At 40.9% G+C, this 20,555-nt stretch overlaps 1 protein-coding gene across 1 annotated transcript; it reads right to left on the reverse strand.

Moving 5' to 3' along the window:
- Positions 1 to 7,291: 7,291 nt before the first annotated feature.
- Positions 7,292 to 18,550, reverse strand: LOC124288802 (sushi, von Willebrand factor type A, EGF and pentraxin domain-containing protein 1-like). The gene is made up of 6 exons (XM_046725331.1): positions 18,113 to 18,550; positions 17,800 to 17,931; positions 14,766 to 14,867; positions 9,705 to 9,899; positions 9,391 to 9,582; positions 7,292 to 7,953 (listed from the first exon to the last, which is right to left on the reverse strand). The coding sequence occupies exons 1-6, from the start codon at positions 18,165 to 18,167 to the stop codon at positions 7,727 to 7,729; spliced, it is 903 nt and encodes a 300-aa protein (XP_046581287.1). The 5' UTR covers positions 18,168 to 18,550; the 3' UTR covers positions 7,292 to 7,726.
- Positions 18,551 to 20,555: the final 2,005 nt, after the last annotated feature.

Consider the following 20,555-nt stretch of genomic DNA (forward strand, 5'->3'; position numbering starts at 1 on the left):
TCACCCAAAGCACGAGCCAGTGAAACAGGAGGCGAGAGTGAGTATTGCCTACCGCTAATGAAGAATGTCCTCCGATACGGACTATAGAAATTTGGCGCATGCGCACAACATGTCAACATGTCAGCTCGCTATCGTTAAAACAAGACCTCAACGGGTTTCAGGCCCATTAATATCTAAATGTATGATCACAAAAATATGACAGTTGCGTGTATGTATAGGGAAATTATCTGGGAGTACATCGGTATCGACTTTTCAGTCAAAAACCCACAGGAAATATATCTAAAAAATCTCAAGAAAATACAAGGGGTAATCGGCCACTAGAATCTGAATAGGATTTATGAAGGTGGTGTTCTCGGCCGCGATGCAGGTTCATGTCTTGATTGTATAGGACCGCATCGCGGCTCTCGGCTAGGCTCTCGGCTACATAACCACATGCTAAATGGGGTTGTAATAATATATTAATCAAGCTCATATTACAGAATACATTTGTGAGAGACACCTATTCAGAGCTATTGGTATCAATCAAAGTGTGGATATATTCATCATTGTTTACGTGCTATTAAATTATTATTTAATTCATTACATTTATTTTTTTAGAATTACACCTGGATTTTCATTGTACATTAAGTTATCTTCTGGATAATTCCAACTGCAAGATACTTTATTTATTAACACAATTTGTTTGGTACACATGCATTATATCTGATACCTGCCTGCCATATTTTATTAGGTCCCCTCTCCGGGGGACAATAAAATCCCACTGTAAGATATCAAATGCAATCAAACGATTCACCAATCTGCACACATGTCAACTCCACTCTTACTGCGCGTGCCATGCTAAAACAATACCAGCCTTTAAATGAAAACAAAGAAATCCATGTTACAAACTCACCTCGACTAATGAATGGGCCAGCCTGAAGACGACGCTGTGACAACTCTGCATCTGTTTGGCGAATATTCACGTGCTGTTCATGCAACATTGCCTTAGTGCTTTAGCAGTCCATAGTCTGTTACATGGCATAGGTTTCTGATTCACACAGCCAGTGTCGAGTATGATTATCCACGGCATACCCCATGTAACAGTGTTATCGCCATTGCCGAAAACGTTGTTTGTCACCGGAAGTACTAAACAACGCATTCTCTCGCGAAGTGCCGTGACCTACTTACGGCAGAATATTATATCCGTGCCCATGTCATACTATGTTTACGACAATCGTGCCTAAATATCGGTATATCCCTCGCTCTCGTTCGGGAAATACCAACATTTAGGCACTTGTGTCGTAAACATGGTATGGCATGGGCACTCCCAACATAATATCCACTATGTGTGCAATCACAAGCATGGCTCTTGATATGGATACGCTGATTGCTTATACCCACAAGTATTTTGTGCAGGAGAGGGACAGGGGAAACCGCACTCTTGGTATGACAGGGTGTGTCATAGAACTAGTGCGGCCCTGGGCCATAAACATACAGGTAGGAGGGGTCGTCTCAAAAGTAAAACCAGGACGCAAACACAGTGAGTGAGTGAGTTGAGTTTTACGCCGCACTCAGCAATATCCCAGCTATATGGCGGCGGTCTATAAATATTCGAGTCTGGACCAGGCAATCCAGTGATCAACAGCTTGAGCATCAACCTGCGCAATCGGGAACCGATGACATGTGTCAACCAAGCCAGCGAGCCTGACCATCGGCCGCCTCTTACGACAAGCATGGGTTACTGAAGGTTCATTCTAACCCGGACTTTCACGGGTGGATAGCTTTGATAAAGGGATGAAAAGGAGTGCAGTATATAAGTCGTATGACAGGAAGATAGCACCAACCTTCCGTACCATCAAGGAAGAGATCAATGATACCAGTAATGTATCTAGAACAACTCTTATCACTGCTCTCCATGAAATGGGGTTTAGGGATAAAGCAAGGGGAGATGATCGTCGAGTTTTTTTTGAAAAGTATTCAATCCTCACCCTCAGGTCAAACTATCTCAGTAGCATCGCCGAATACCGGGAGTTGTGTTTTCACATAGTATACATCAATGAGACCTGGGTGAACAAGAATCACTTCATGGATTACATGTGGCTACCACAGATGGTACATGCAACAAGGCCCCAACCATTCCATCTGGTAAAGGTATACGCCTGATCGTTCTTCACGCTGGTACACGTGATTCAGGCCCCAATTTCTCGAAACAAACTTTTTACTCAAATTTCAAACTGAGTTTGACAATTGAAACAGCTGAATTTTTAACTCAACTGCATTTTTAAAATAAAAAAGCCCAAACAACCCAAGTAATCTATCCATCAAACTCAAATTGTCGACTATGTTTGAGTTCAATATCGATTTCAGTTCATCCTGGGGAATGCATTTTACTGCGTTTTCTCAAATTTGAGTAAAAACTCAGACTTAAGTTTGTTTCTAGAAATCAGGGCCTGGTCTCGTTGACGGGTGCGAACTCATCTTTGAGGCCAAATCTTCGTCTGGTTATAATCACCAGGAGATGAGGTGAGGTGTTGCTTGAGTGGAAGGAACATCAACTCCTACCCCGCCTGGACAATCCTAGCGTCACAGTTATGGATTATGCCAGTTATCCTTATATTACCTCCGTGTACCGGCAACAGTCACCCCCACCATGAGTTACCGTTACGCTTAAATACAAGAATTTCTGACCTCGTACAAGGTGTCTTTTAGACGGGCAGAAACCAAAGTACAGCTCATGGAGAAAATCAGACAGCACTGGAAACCTATAGTCTACAGATCAAACACGTTAGCACAGCAGCATGACCACCTTGTCTTACGGACTCCAGTGAGACATTGTGAGCTGAATCCGATTGAGCTGATCTGGGCTTTGTAGCCAGTCACAACTCATCCCTTCGGATGTCCGATATCTTGTCCATGCAGTTTTTTCCCAGAATTACACCAGTAGTATGGCAGAAGGCAGAGGACCATGTCTTGGGCATTGAGGCAACCCATCGACAGCGTGATGGCGTCGACGTCGGTCGTGTCAGACCCGTCGTCATACCTCTGAATGTTTCGGGGTACAGAGTAACAGTCTAAAAACAGATTTTTTTCTATTTCCGATGGTACTTTAACATTACTTACAGGCTTTTTCAGTGTTATCGCAACCCCTTGTGTGCACTTAAAAGAACCCACTTATCCGACGGTAGGTGACCAGATGGAGGACACACGAACACGTGCAGACATCTAGTTGCGGGTATAGTAAAGTGCAGTATCATTGGACAAAATACTGTGACAACGTATCCCAGTTCACCCAGCTGGAAATGGGTACCTTGTGAGGATGAGGCTGTGTGATAACACGCTGCGCCTAACAGGCTTCATGAGTTGAATACTCCCCATGGAGTTGAGTTGGTTAAAAGAATGCCAGAAAAAACGACATCCATTGATCAAGGGAACACTCCAGCGCCTTGAGCATGTACTAGTTGCGTGGATATGTGTGCTATATAAATATAAACCTGTTTTTTTTGTGCTCATGAAAGGGCACTGGTCCACAGCGATTCCTGTTTCGCGCCAACAATCTAGTCACGACTTGTTGCTGCCAGGTGCTCCCCCGACCGTGACGGACACGGGGACTGGGCAACTGTCCACCTTGGCAGAATTTCTTCAACCTGAACAACGAGACAATAAGAACGATGGGTGCTCATCAGTTATTTGAAAATATCCCCGTTAGTTCTAGTCTTATTGTAATAAAGTATCACAGCGGTGTAAGCGTTTTCGGATTTTCTTATGCCTGGATAGTATGATGACTGATCCAATTTGATTTGAATTCTGTGTTATTTAGCTCAATATTTAATCATGTCATGTAACAATGTGATGTCTATTTACCCACAGGGGCGTGTCACGCTTAGAAACAGCGTTAGAAAGACACATAGGTATATAGACCCTACCCTAGTACTATATAAAAGGATAGTACTGGGGTAGGGTCTATATACCTATATGTCTTTCTAACGCCGTTTCTAAGCGTGACACGCCCCTGTGTATTTACCTAGGATATTAAAAACACACATTTGTTTGTTTTTTAATCCTTAATCATGGTAATAGACGTCACATTGCCATTGCCAGAAAAAAAATCTAAAAATATATTTAGGTAAATAGGTATATACAGTTTTAAACTTTAGTACACAGCAAATGCGTATATGTATTTCTTATGCAACAATGAAGTTCATATCCTCAAAACAGCGTCGGTTGTTTTAATGGAATACAAATTGCATGTAATACAGCGATTACTACCCCCTTGATGTAACCAGTGTTTGGTTGTATAAACCTACACGTTATTTGTCATCATTCACTAATGAATTTATAACGGTCAGGTATAATTAGTGGTAACACCATTTGGATTACCTGACAAAGGTTCCCCTTGAGCATTTCTCATATCAGGGGTAAATACTTAACATTGTAAATTAAGGCCTGGTGTGGGAAATGTATTACATGTTATGTAATGTGCACATGGAAGTGTAGCAAGAGGAATTATCAGCTGAGTTTAAAAAGAATAAATACATCGATCAAAGGATTAACGCGTTGATTTATTACTTTATTTACTGGCAGATGAAGTTGAACTTCAAAATGATTTCATTTGCTATCACGACAGTGAAGACGAAAATATTAATGGGCACAAAAGATAACTACGTTTTCCAGTTAATTCCAAGACGAATCTGTATTTCATCTTTGTTGATCAATGTAAGGATACGCCCATATACTACCAATTGCGCTTGTGGATGGCGCAGCAGATAGAGATCGCAAAACGAGGCAAGAATTCTGGGATATCACCCGGGTAGTCGGTGGGGGAACAATAAAAGCAACAACCAGTCCCAGGGAATTGCTCTCCATCAGTGGCCCTTTTTTCACTGCTTCGGAATAATTTATGTGTCTGTATGTTTTTTTGAGACTGACCTTGTGTTGTTTTCTGTCAGTAGTCTTTCAATGTACTTTCAAATACCCATCTTCGATGTCAACTGCTTGCATTGCAGTAGGTTAAAAAGGTCAGGTTCCTTTTTGGGAGCTTAATCTAAAAATGATATTTCATACATTAATATAAACAGCAGCATAGTGTTGAAAATAGCTTTTGCCATTCAGTTTTTTAAGTTAACATATTTGGTGTTTCAATGCCAGTGTATCGCCCTCGCTCATTTCCGGAGCTCACACCACGAACTATACTATACGATAAATCGAACCTACAGCCATAGATATTGCGTTTGATAGTGTAACCTAGTATTTTCCGACAGATTTACTATGGCGGATGAAGTAAAACATCACTGACCACATGGTGGTGATAAGGTTTTGTGGTGATTTGGATCAGAAAAATAGGTCTGTTTGAGCCCATATGGCATGTGGAAGGTAGGTAGGTAGGTAGGTAAGGTTTTAAGGCGACCTTGGACATCAAAAGGCCTATATGCGCCCAACACTTAACAAACGGTTATATTTATGTTCAGTTAAATTATGTCATACTTCCCCGTTATAACGGGGAAGTCTAACACAGCTCTTTGTATACAACCATACATTAAACTATCGTCAAGTATTGTGTTCATTGTAAAAAACGTTTTTGGTTTTGTTAAGCACAAATTTATTTAAGAGCCTGGCGTGGTATTTCATGAGCTGGAGATTCATTGAGATAGTTCTGAACTGTTTCTGGGCAGGTTAAGTTACAGCATTCACACAGAGGAGAGAGGTCTTTATCTAAAATACATGTACTTCTATATGCCTCCAGTCAACAATGTCCTAGTCTGAGGCGAGGTGCTACAACACAGACGAATTTTAAAATGTTTGTTTACTACGGGACAAGTAGAGTACACGTGTCTACCAGTAGTGTCAATGTCCCATTTATTTTGCCAAGATGCATTTATTGAAGAAGAAATGGCAAACAAGTAATCTCTTGGAATTAGCTTAATAGATTCAATATCTGGCTGTTTTGCGTTGCAAGCCATCTTAGTAAGTTTGTCAATTTCTTCGTTTCCAGCTAAACCAACATGTGCTGGAATTCAAACAATATCCCAGCTGATGTACATGCAGTTTAAAACAGTATCAAGATACAAGATGTCGTATAGTATGCCACTGCGTGGACCTACTCACATGGTTGAATTGCGTGTACAGCTGAAAACGAATCAGTAAAAATTATTGCTTCGTGTTCATTATCTCGTACCCATTTTAAAGCTTGAAGCTGTCAATTCTGCTGCAAATACAGACAGATGATTATTCAATCTAAATCTTTTGGATAAACCTAGATCGGGAATATAAAAAGCTCCACCAACATGACCAGTTCTGGGATCCTTGGAAGCATCTGTGTAAATATGAGTAAAGTTCTTATATTTGGTGTGAATGTAATCTTGGACTAGGATTTTGATAACACTTGGTGACATGTGTTTGGTTACAAGCTCCGATAAATCCTGTGAAATCGAAGGTTGTGTTCAAGTCCACGAAACCGTTTATATCGCATGTGAATACATATCGGAGTTATCCCCCTTTACCTCAACCCATTCCTTCCGAGATCGCGGATATTTTACGACCACTTCAAGGGCTATGTAACGGAAACACACTGGTGTACTTGCGATCCAGTTGGGGATCTAGTTTATCTAAATCTAGCACCTTTATCGAAGTAAAGGGAGCTGTCGTATTCAGTAATATATATATATATATATATATATATATATATATATATATATATATATATATATTCTGCACTTGCTAACGAGTAATACATTTGGCTGTGGTTATCAACATATAATAAGCAATGTCCAGACGGGCGTTTTAACGAGGCATTGAGGCATCAGGATAATTTCCAAGTATGAAATATTGTCCACAGTTGTGATCAAGTAGCTGTAAAATGCCATAACGACTTGTGTTGTTTAAAACATTTACAGTGGTGTAAAAGTACACTTTTGAATTGGACAACAAACCTGTTGGCTGTGACACATAGAATAAAGTTAGGGTTAACTGTATCACAGACTAAAATAAAAAGTCTTGTAAACATGTATTTGGGAATAGTGAATGAGTGAGTTTAGGTTTTAATGTCGCGTTTAACAAGTCTTTCATTCTCATGGCGTGTGAAATTAATGTAAGCGCAAAGACAGACATTATGTACAATTACGCCTTTACCACTTGAAACCACGAGCACCGGTAATGAGTTGACAAACCATGAAATACGAGCATCGTTGTCATAAATTGACCGCCACATCATTTTAATAATCGGATGTCATTTTTCCTGAACAAGGAATGTACTGACAGAATGTTTATCTGGTGTTTCATGCGCAAATACGTGAATTTAACAAAGGAAAGGTTTGGATTGAAGGAAATCATGCTTTATTAACATTATGCTTCATAGATCACGTGACTCCAGATGTTAGATAACCAACTGACCCTCATATGAATCTACATATCAGATTACATCCTAATATTAAATATTTCAAAATGAACGCCTTGAAGTAGCCGGAAGTCACATGACATAAAATGTACTGTGGTAGATAGCTCGTATCAAATTCCCTCCAGTTTGACCTCTGCACCAATAGATGGAACATTGTTTTTGCAGCCAGAAAAACTATTATTCATTCATACCCCCGCTTTGACGCAGAACATATAGATTAAATTCATCAGTACTGAATACAAATATCATGTAAAGGCCCATGACATATCGAGATAAGACAAACGCAGTTCGTGTTTTGCCATCTTAAATCCCTTTCGAATTCTTGAACTATACTTATTTCCAGATGGTTTTGATGTTTTATTTCTGTATATATACTCTCTTCATGCCTGTGACTATAGGAACAGACGGTCCCACGTTGAGGCTGCAGACTGTGTTAGTTTTGTTGTATGTGTATCCTTGACAGAAGGGAGAGATCGAACAAAACCTAGCACAGTCCAGGCCACTCCGGGCAGACACCACGCTTAATGTTGGAGCGGCACCTGTGTCTATCTCAGAACTGGAGCTGTGATAGTAGTTGGTAACATCTGTAACCGAATACAGGATGAAGTTATCCACATTATGTTTCAAGAAATGAATGTATGAGCGAAACCCTTAACCGAACAGATATTAACGTTGTCAAGAAAATATAAAAGTCAATAAATTGAAAATGAAATCACACACAGGAAGATCGTTTGAGCATTATATACTAACGGAAAAAAGTAACTGTGCATGATCATACAATTGCATAAAATAAAATTAATTTGAAAAGTTTCAAAAATAAGTGTGAATAAACATGTAACAAAGCAGGAGGCATGATTTTTAATGTCTCGTATCGTGCGAGGCACGTGCACATTCTGCACAAAGAACGTAATCACTTTTTGCATGTTTTTGACACCTGAAGTTCACACACCTGATATTGAATATTGAAGAACGGTTGATTATTTTCTAGCATCTAAATGTTGTGGAAAACCCTTTAATTCCAACCTAAAGTAGGCCTACGTCATGCCACGGATTACAGAAAATAAGCATCGTGTGTATGCTGGAGACTCGAAGGGCCCAAAATGGAGTGGCCAGACATTTTGGTGTCCATCGAAACACGATCTCATCTCTATGGAGACGCTTTCAACAGCCTCGGACCGGCCGTCCAAGCGTGATATCACGTCAGCAAGACAACCACATTCGGCTGACCAACCTAAGGAATCGATTCCAGACTGCCAGTTTCACTGCTCGGACCATCATTGTTCAACGTCGACAGTTTGGTGGCGGAATCGTTATGGGGGAGGCATGACATCTCATGGTCGTACACAACTTGTCATTGTCAATGGCAATCTAACAGATCTGCGATACAGGGATGAGATCATTGGGCCTCATGTGAAGGCGTTAATTCAAAGAAGGGCTCGTGTTGTTTTGAGACAGCAGAACATTCCGGTACTCACCAGTCCAGCTGTTTCTCCTGACCTGTCCCTTATCAAGCTGAAATGGAGAGACGTTTACGTCAAGCCTAGAATCAGCCCTTGACGTCAGCTGAATTTGGACAAGGTTCAGACAACAACATCCCCCAAAGTCTTTGAATGGCATTTGGAAGAGATACAGATGAAGGAGTAAGCATATTCTCCGAAATGTTGTGTTCCTCGTAATAAGTAGTTGACATCCATAAAAAACTCTTCACATTCCCCAAGCTTTCGTCCATCGCTTAGTGTCGCCTATGCGTCGTCGATGTCAAGCCTGCGTCAACGCCAATCGTGGACACAGGCGATGCTGAATTTGTGAACTGACTTTTGACACCACATCTCTTCACACGCGTGTCACAATGCCTTCTGTCAAATCATGCAGATTTCGATATTATCTTATCAACAGTTAAACAGTGATTAAGGAAAACACCACAAATCATATGCATATTACTATCTTTTTGCATTAAAATGGCATAACATCAAATAATGCACAGTTACTTTTTTCCAGTAGTACATGTAAAACAGCCTCACCAACACAAAGAGGGTAGATGTCACTGCTGTCTTTAACCCACACTCCAGAAGCATTGCAAGCATGCCTTGCGCCGCCGCCTCCCGCCATCACAGACGTCGGTGCACAGTCGTACGTGACGGTATCTTGATAGACTCCCGTGGCAGATGATGCAACATAATTCCTTATTGCAGGAGAAGAACCACAACTGACCGCTAAAGAAATGCATATACATCTGTAGTGCTTACCGTTACATTATAATTTAGCTTTTTAACAGATAATAATATGCAATAGCTTTTCTATCAAATTATCTACGCTTGGATTGTAAGAAACCTACCCTGGCACACAGGCGGTATGCCCGTCTTATTACTGACGACCCAGCTACCATCCAGGATGCAAATCCTTAACCCGTCACTTCCCTGCTCCCTGGTGTACCCCACATCGCAGGAAAATGTCACCTTGTCTCCGTACAAAGGACTGGGGTTGGACGGGGACGCATGAGGTATCGTAGGCAGGGAATGACATACTACACCTGAAAGACAAAGTACTCGTGTTAAACATGGTATTTACTGCCTTTACTAACGTCCAGCCGAAATAGCAATGCAATGACGAGTATAATTGTAGTTGCCAACGTTTCAGTTAAAGAACCACTAAACTTTGTTTTTTGTTACTCTTTTAACCATTACATATGAAAGATTTGTGGTTAGTCTTATGCGGAACACCAAATTTATTCTTTAAAAACTTGTGGTTAATTAATACCGAGCGATTAAAAGTGGCCAAAAAGTCGCCTGCCTCCCTCTCGCCCGCCAACGAAACCACAGACAGGTTACGTAACTCTGTCGCCAGAGCACTGCAGTGACGTCATATGAGGAACGATTTTCAGTTAGTTGTATAGAAAATGTGTAGCACGCTCATCATTTTGATGATTTCTCGACATCAACGACGACATGCCGAATCGTTGCTTTGTCGTCAATTGCTCCTAGGGTCGGGCGATGGTGTCCCCATGCACAGATTTCCACAGGACCCGCAGTTCGTGCTAAATGGGTTATGTTTGTGAGTGCGAAGCGAGCGTTGTGGAAGCCTGAAACGATATCTTACTTGTGTTCAGATCGCTTCACGGAAGTTAAAGAATCAAAACTACTTACTAATTCTAGTAAAATATGCATATGATTGATGACCATAAAAATTTTCTATGACACAACTTGTAACATAACGATTTCTTCCTCGGAAGTGAGTTTGTGGTCGAAGTAACAATAATATTGTAAGTAGTATTATATTCACACCCACCTCGCTGCCACGAGAGAAATTGTTATGTTATACGCTATGTCATGCAAAATCCTATTGGCCATCAATAAAATACATATTTTACTACCAGGAGAAAGTAGTTTTGCTTTGTAACTCGGTGAAAACAAACCTAAATACCATTTATCCTCAGACTGGCGGATGTTCCCGACAGGGCGCCGCCATTTTTAAAAATAAAAAAAATCTGTTAGAATTAATGAGATTATAGTTTGTTTTCATCAAGTTAGAAAATCAAGACTACTTTCTACTCGTAGTTAAATATGTATTGGAATCATAACCAAACGGATTTTGCATGACACAACTTATAACATAACGATTTCTTCCACGGAAGCGAGGTGGGGGTCGAAGTCACAATACTGCGCGACAAATTCCTTCTACATTCCCATGGTTAATGTCCATCACCAGTATGTAGATACTAGTCAATGTGCGTCTGTATATTTGGTCTTATAATCCTAATTAGTTTATTATCATACTTGTATGCATTTTGAAACTAAATAAAAAGCAGACGATCTGCTGATACTTATAGTGAATTTATAACAGAACTGTAATATCTAGACATTTTATAGTTTGCCAATGTGAATCATAATTCGCACACACACCCTAGTGCATGTTGTCTGTCTCATTACACTTCACGGCGAAAACAATGATTCTGTTGAATGCTACGACAAATGAATAAAAACAAAATGCAAATATTAAAATTAAAACAGATTAAAGTTATAGGAACAATATCAGGCCATTACCTTGTTCGAGGAATGTATCCATCAATATCCACAAAACTGTTCCAAATGATGTGTCTTTTAACAGTTTAATATACGAAAAAGTGATAAATCTTTTCAGGTATTGGTGTATAGTCTCATTGGTCACCCAAGATAACACACCTGGCAACTAATTGCATAATGTCCGCCTTTCTTTAAAAATAGTAATTTAGTTAGCCAATAATGGGCAATCAATCAATGTATTGCCGGTTAATCCTTTGAAAGAAGGACGTTGTTTTTACGCAGACACCGACACGACAGAGTGTATTCAGTATAGATTAGTAAATCTACATACATAAACACTACCTTTGACAATTCCGCTGTGTAAGATAAAAGTAATTAATCAATCAGCGTGTTATCGGTTAATCCTTTGATCGATGTTTATAATGTTGAATATTTACTCCAGACACAAGAAATGCCAAATGGGAACCTTTGTCGGGTAATCTAAGTGTGTTACCACTAATTATACCTGTTATAAATTCATTAACTGACCATCAAGTGAATGATGACAAATAACATGTGTAGGTTTATACCACCTAACACGGGTTACAACAAGGGAGTATTAATTGCTGTATTGCATGTGAAAACTTATGGGCCGACACTGTTTTGAGAATACAAACAGATTTTTACATGACATGATTAATTATCGAGGTAAAAACACAGAAATGGGATCAATTTGGATCAGTCATTATACAAATAGGGCCTAACGACACCAATCGATTTTGACAGAATCGTCTATGAAAACAAGTTGTAACTCGGAAACTAGGCAAAGCAGGAGACAAAATTAAATGACAGTAGATTGTGAGAACATACAGCTTTAATTTTCCACAACAGTTGTCACGATTTCAGGTTTATACAAGCCTGTAAACAACATAATTTAACCCCCTAAAATGTAGATGAATTCTGCATCGGCCCTCAAAGCTATTCCTCATATGACGTCACAGAGGCGCGCCGCTCTGATTGGTTGAAATTTCGTTCGCGGGTTAGAATTGTGCACTGTTGTCAAAAAGGTCGATTTAAGTCAATTAAAGGTCGAAATGAGTAGTTTTAATGACGGGGTTTCATTTATAACGATGTCAGTCAGTGATTTATGTTTTTGTACCCCCTACGGTTTATGTGACCTTTAAGGCCGTTGAGTACTGAATATCTTGCTGAACTTCCATACCGCAGTGAAGTTTAATCTTGTTCTGTATAGGAGGGCTGACTGATGAGTCATTTTGTTTCGTTGTGGGAATTGCATTGGTCAGTTGAGCAAATTGGAGACAAACTGTGACAACTCAATACCCAGGTCAGGACACAAATACACTCTCTAAAAAAAAGGAAACACATAGGTGATTTTGAGAATATTCATGTATCAGCGACAAAAACAATACAAATATACTTTTTCTTTCTAAATCGTCATCTTTGTGTGTTTGTAGACAGCTACAGTGCCAAAAGGCGGCAATTTTAACTTTCCCCTTGTTTAAGACTGACTGACTGAGTTTGGTTTTACGCCGCTTTTAGCAATATTCCAGCAACATCACGGCGGGGGACACCAGAAATGGGCTTCACACATTGTGCCCATGTGGGGATTCGAACCCGGGTCTTCGGCGTGACGAGCCAACGCTTTTACCATTAGGCTACCCCCCCCGCCCCCCCTTGTTTAAGAAGCGTTTGAAGAAATATTCGACAAAACGTCACCCAGAAAACATACTAAGCAAAATGCTCACGCAGGTAAGCGGAAAAGCATGCGGTGTCGATCACTATAAAAAGGCAAACGTTTAATTTTGTCTCTGGAAAAGAAAAAAATCACCATGCCACGACTGAGTGCCGCCAATCAAAACATCGCCATAGGCCGCCTTGAAGCTCTGGAGTCGCAGTCTGCAGTTGTCTGACATTTCAACTTTCATCAGAGCACCATACCTTGCCATTGGGATTGATTCCTGCAGACCAGTTCCGCCCAAGATCGCCCGAGAAGCGGCCGTCCAAGAGTTACTACGGACCGCTACACCTGAGTTGCTCGCTTGCGTCACCGTCTTGACACGGGCGTGGAGACTGCACACGACATCATCGGTTTGAGAAGAATTTCCGACCAAACTGTCAGGAATCGAATGTGTGAAGTGGGGATTCGACCAAGAAAGCCAGGTGTCTCCCCTGTTTTGAGAGACTTCCTTCGGCGCAATCGCTTGTGGTGTTGTCGTATAGTCCGGAACTGGAACCTTAGAAACTGGAGGCGCATCTGGTTCAGTGATAAGTCACGATTTCTTCTGATGTGGAAGACAGCGTGATTACAGTCGGAGACATGAACGTTTTGCCCCTAATTGTATTCGACAGATCGACAGATTCGGTGGAGAAAGTGTCATGGTGTGGGGTGCTATATCCAGCACACACATATCTGATTTAGTGGTGGTTCAGGGGAATTTGACAGCAAATCGGTACATCAAAGAAGTCCTTCCACGTCACATGCTTCCGATTCTGGACCGACAAAGGGCGTTGGCAACGCTACTTCACATACAGCACGCGTCACGGTCCGCTACCTTGCCAATTCTAACGTTAATGTCTTGCGATTTCCTCTTATCCAGTCTGTACCGAGACGGTGCCGAGCAGGTTTTGCTGACAATGGTGGCCATACAAAGTACCGACTTCGATGCCATCTTGTGGACTCAAGTAAACAGAAACATTACGATACACAACAATAAAGGATGTTGTTGTGTTGGCGAACTCTTTGTCTATAAACGTGTGAATTTGCACCTTCTTACTATTGAAATTACATGCAATAATTGCCCTTAAACTAACGCAATAAATTCTTTTAAAATGGCATATGCGTTTCCTTTTTAGAAGAGCGAATATAATCTGAATTTCTGGGAAATATATTTCCTGTTTCACATTTCGCAGCTTCGATATTCTGGATGTCACGTTTGTGCAAGCATTCCTAGTCCCAGTGGTCTCGACAGGAAGACATAGGTAACACAGGCTGGTCTAAAAGCTGGTCTACCAATGTGCAAACGGTTCTTTATCAATGTGTCATAAAAAATAAACCTGGGGAAACAATGACAGTTATACATGTACATCATGTATATCAATATGACTTAGACCGAATTCGAAATAGAATCGGATATTGTAGAAACTACAAAAGCAGATCGCAGTAAGACTATAGGTTGGCGTAGTGAAATATGATCATGTATAAACGTACATGCAGAGGAGGTTCATTCGGGCAAATCTCTTCTCTCTTGTACACAGTGATTGGTGAATCTGATTGGTAAACATAGTTCTAGAGTAACAGAATTCCTGTACCATCGACAGGCTACATGTTTGTAGACAGAATGAATGTTTGAGTAACGGAGTGATTTGATGCCACTCACCAACTCTGCGCTCACAGGTGGTATAACAGCTGGTGCTGACATGGGGGTCGCTGCACCCTGCAACAAATGCCAGACAAGCACAGTCGTGATCCATGGATACACCTGCAACATAAACAGCATGTGTTGGAGAGAAACAATGTCCAGCTGGTCAAGAAACTAGGGGGTGTCAGTGGTTTGCTTGAAACATACGCTCCAAAACCCGTGGATGTAACTGAAATAAATGTAAATTATGAACAAACTGAAAAACCCTGTGAAACTATACTTCATAAAAAGTTGATAAAACATACAAAACATTGAAATTAAATATCGCATCGTTTGATGTTTTAATGTGTACAACACACAATGCCTGTCCAGCTATCAGCTACTTATAAGAACACAACTGTTCAACAACGTTTATGCAAAGGTTTGCTGAAAATCATCGTCTGCACGTTGTGGATTTGCTGCGAACAGGAATGGCGAATAACGAAGTTCATCTAAACAAAGTATCAACAGGTTCGGTACAGACGCGTAAGGATATGATGTAGCATTAAAGCTCATGGCAGATCACTACTCAACTGATTATTGGCAAAATGAATGGCTTTTGCTGTGGAGATAATGTTTGTATCTATGTGATGTGAACGTTACTTTGCAGCAGAGTATGCACGTGCTGTAAGATACTTTTTGAAGCAGACTAACCTTGCTGTACTGTAATTGTTTGGCCAGTTGCACACGCTGGTTTGTTAACATTTGGAACAATATCCAACAGACACTTTTGTTTCATGCTTACATTGCGCCAAAGCTACCTTGGTTGTATCAACGCAAAAGGGATAACACTCAATATTGACAATGATTAGGTTGTTACACCACCTTTGTTTCAGGGCGTCCCGCTCTGTCTCCTGTTACCAGGTCTCGTCACTATATGGCCGAAAAATTGCCGATGTGACGAAAATTTTTAACTGAAGCACTCACTGTTACCAGGTATGGGTTTTGTCAATGACCGTCAATGAGTTTCCTCGTGACCAGAGTGCATTCGGAATCTGCAATTCGCAGTTGCCATGCTTTAAACCCCATGGTTTTGGTGTAATGAGTCGAATTGTTAAAGGTGGTACAACATGCAGGCGTTGCATGATGGTGTTTTGCCTTTTACAGTAAGGTAAACTGTGGTGGTCTGGCGAAAATAAACCGGGATTCGATTGGCTGCTTCGGATGATTTCTTAAAGCCAAGTTTACTATTAATTGATTTTAGGCTTGCGTCGTTGACCTAGGTCGCAATGTGTCGGTCGGCCACTAACGTGCCTGTTGAGACAAGTCTGCAAATGATGCACTGAGACTAGTTGAAAAGTTTGGTTACCACTAGTGAGGTCTATCATTTTGAAGCAGGCCAATAGCAAGTTTATCACTGCGCAATCCAAATCTGATCAGAAAGGTTTATGTGTTACTTAGCACAATGAAATGAACACTCCTACTAATTAAACGCGTTAAATACCATTGAATTGAAGTGTCTGAATCAAGACCCCCCATACACAGATTTAAGGAAACTATCTTTCTTAAAATGTTCTATTTTGGGTAGTCATTTTTATAAAGTTGATCACTCTTCGAACGACCAAACATAACATTTCCTTATCCTTACGTCTCCGTCAGGAGAGAACAGTTGAAGTCTCCCCGTGCACATTCATGAGGAAAACAATTCCTGTGCATCACTGATTTTAATGGGCGGATATTGTCCTGCTGTAAAATGATATGACGTCCACTGGTCTGAGAAATGATATGACGCCCACTGGTCTGAGAAATGATATGACACCCACTGGTCTGAGAAATGATATGACGTCTACTGGTCTGAGAAATGATATGACATCCACTGGTCTGAGAAATGATATGACGTCCACTGGTCTGAGAAATGATATGACGCCCACTGGTCTGAGAAATGATATGATGTCCACTGGTCTGAGAAATGATATGACGTCCACTGGCCTGAAGACATAGGAGCCCCGACAGAACGTGGAATCGCCACTGGTGACAACAAGAGGGCTCCTGTGATGTGCAGCGATGCCTTGGCACGAATCATGCTCAGTTACAAGATGCAAAAAGCTGAACAATACGTCAGCGTTACTTTCCATCTAACGTCGATGGACACGTTGACGTCGACAAACGCTGGAGCCTGGACGTATCCTTAAGAAAAGTAACCTTCAATTCTATAACCTGAACTTCAGATGTTGTTATGCTCTTATTAACCTAACCTAAGATAATCGATTGCCGACAGTACTTGCAGGGATGCATGCTGCAAAAGTTGCAGTTTCAAACCGATTTCGCAAGTGATCCAGACTGATTTGTGATTATCATTACGGCTCTTGTGAGAGACTCGTGGACGTCCAGAACGTTGTTGGCCCTTGGTATTGCCAATATGTTGGCACGGACCCCAGAGCGACTGTGCAGTGAAACGATGAACACCAAAACGCGTAACTTCAACGTTTTGTGCAGTTCCTTTTTTACGCATTCCGAGTTCTATTTAATTTCATGAGAGGCATTGCGTACCTGAACGTTTAGAAGGTTTTTCATTGTTAAACCGCTCCTACGATTTACTCGTGTTTGAACAGATCCGTGAATCCGTGAATTTCTTTCTCATGCGATTTCACGGTCATAAAAATGGGTAATCGTGACAAAAATATTTCATATTGTAATATTTGTACAATTTTTTTGTTTATGGCGCTTATACTTTGTCCATGCTAGTGTGTATATTGACGTTTGGGCATTGTAAACATCGACGTCATACTGCTTCAAACATCGGTGGCAAAAATTATTTGATGAACAGTTGCGGAAAACTCCCTGTGCATATTACATCAGGAATATTCCGTCCTCATTTTCATTTATGTGCACCTCAATATCAATTTCGTGCTTTCGTAAAATCAAGACAAGCATGTGAACAGGTTGTGAATCGAACAAATATTATGATATCGTACGAAAGATTCGGCCTTTTATTAACGAGAAATATCAAACTTGTGTAGTTGTGATGTTGCCTAAACGTTTCCGTGTCTAATGGAGAAGACAGGCGACCTACCTGGACAAACTGGCCTTGAGTTGCAGGACTTCTGGCACTGACAGTTTATAAGTGCACTGAGCCAACACTCGCCTACAGCAGCCTCGGCGTCACAGTACTGGTTCGGCTCGGAGTTGATACACTGACTACATCCTTAGGACAAGAAAAAAGTTATCTATGTTTTACCAACGATCCAACGAGCCAACATTCACTTTTTCACGTCAACGTACATACATACACAATCAATATTCAAAGTAAAACATTCAGGACTGAATCTTTATGGCAAGTATATCACTATTAAGTACCATAAACATGACTATATACACAAACGTACCTCTTTCCATCAGGTTCCACAGTCCTAACACCGCTAACAGTCTGATCAAGACCATCGTGTTTCACAGCTTCAAGTGAAGGGAACGTTTTTGGTGCAATGACTTCCTCACGTACTCTCGAACATAAACATTGGCATAATTGGATTATGCCGCAAGCGAAATGTGTAAATGCCGATAAAGGTGCTACATTACTGCGACGGCGACATCCTGGATATGTGAAGTGAAGATCGTAATTGCGCGGGTATCGGATTGATTCTGGATATGTTTATGGGTGTAATGGAATAGCTACACCGCCTTCTTCTTGTCCTACACAGCGATATGGTTGCTTGGCTTTAGGTGTGTAAGGGTATCATATGTAGCCGTTAGTGACATTCGCTTGGAACGGCAGTGGAGCTATTTCCTCCAGTGTCCAGGGTAATCATCACAATTAACATTGCAGGGATAAGGTACTGTTCTGCATCGATTGGGAGCTGCTGACAGGACGCCATAATGCACAGAGCGTAAAATAGTCATAATTAGAATCAAAGGAACATATTGATCGCAAGAATGAAAATCTTTCCTCGGTACGTTCTAACCAAATTGGATAATGAGACACTCACATGGTTCGACTTTTACGTCTCTGGAGTCATAAACGTTTTAAAGCAACACCAAAAACTCCCGTCTGCATGACTACAGTGATCACCGTTCTCCTATAAATTGAAAAGTGACATGCATGTGAACAATTTCATTAAACACTCAACTTGGGGTTGTCACATGCAGCTATTATCAACTGTGATTTTGATTGATAGTTATTGTCATATTTAATCATTATTACTGGGAAGCTGTCCTGTGTTTTCTTGAAGTCATAAAATGTGTAAATTTGTTACATGCCATAACGCTAAAATAATAATCGTCATCGATGTCAAGCTACAATTCACACTCACATAAATGTTATTCTTTTCATCACATCCCACATATCATATGAACTTGTCCGGTCGCGAGGCATCAATAATGTTAATAGCTGCATATAAGCTGTTGTACATGCCAATCAGGTTAAATGCCTGACTATTGCTTGCCTGACAACTTAACCACTAGCAGGATGCGTGACATCCGCTTGCGGAAGTATTGCAAGCAGAATAAGTAGCAAGTAGAATAGAATTAAAAACATTTGTTGTTTGGAAACGTATGTAACTGGAGGTTCATGTGGGTCTGAAGAAGGGTTCAGACAATTGTTTACCAAAATATAGCGTTGGAAATATACATGATTAGCTCTGCTAGTCTTTTATCAGAAAGGCGTCCTTAAAAGGTATATATTTCCAGCATGCAGTTGACGTTTAGGGATGGTATTTACCATACAACCAAAAAGGTGCCTACACTGACATCACGGAACATACGTCCCTCCAGGTGGCGTACAGGGACTTTATGGAACATACATCCCACCAGGTGGCGTTTAGGGAAGGTATGTACCATACAGGCCACCAGGTGGCGTTCATCCCACAAGGTGGCATACAGGGACGTTATGGCACATATATCCCACCAGGTGGCATACTAGGTGACGTTCAATGAAGTTATGGAACATACATCCCACCAGGTGGCGTTCGGGGACGTTATTGAACATACATCCATAAGGTAGCGTTCGGGGACGTCATGGAGCATACATCCCACCAGGTGACGTTCAGGGAAGTTATGGAACATACATCAACCCAAGTGGCGTTCAGTGACGTTATGCTGCATACAAATTTTCAGGTGGAGTTAGGTGACGTTTTTGAGCATGCATCCAGCCAATTGTCGTTCAGCGACGTTTCATAGCATGCGTTTCCTGTGTTGCATGCATCCCACCAGGTGGCGTTCAGCGACGTTTCATAGCATGCGTTTCCTGTGTTGCATGCATCCCACCAGGTGGCGTTCAGAGACGTTTCATAGCATGCGTTTCCTGTGTTGCATGCATCCCACCAGGTGGCGTTCAGAGACGTTATGTAGCAATTTTCGAGTTTTGTACATTTGGTCACAAGCAAAGATAAATGTTGTGTGTAAACGTGAGTCAGAGTGGGAAATGTATTTGCTGAGAATGTAACAATATTCAAGTAATTATGACGAGGGAATTGCAGATTTACTGGCCTCTGCTTTGTATCGTCTTCCGTTATTGTTTTTTCAGTACCCTGAATACATCTGACACTGGCGTCTTTAATGAATGTTTAGCATAGGCTACTGAATGACAAGCTTTGGGGAATTTTATAATATATTTTCAAGAGTAACATGTCCACAAAATCGCGTGTGCAATTGTCAAACACCAATTCCATTCCACTGGCGCTGCCGAACTCCATTCAGCTTGATCAGATAACATTTTGCCATAGTTGATAGTTGAACCACTACGGCGAAAGCCAATCTTTTGACCTAGTATTAGAAGGACTGTTTTCTTTCGTAAGAAAACGGAGATGTGGATAAGACGTTCTAATGTAGGAATAT

Source organism: Haliotis rubra, unplaced genomic scaffold, assembly GCF_003918875.1.
Source record: "Haliotis rubra isolate DU_JTF1 unplaced genomic scaffold, ASM391887v1 Scf425, whole genome shotgun sequence".
NCBI lineage: Eukaryota > Metazoa > Mollusca > Gastropoda > Lepetellida > Haliotidae > Haliotis > Haliotis rubra.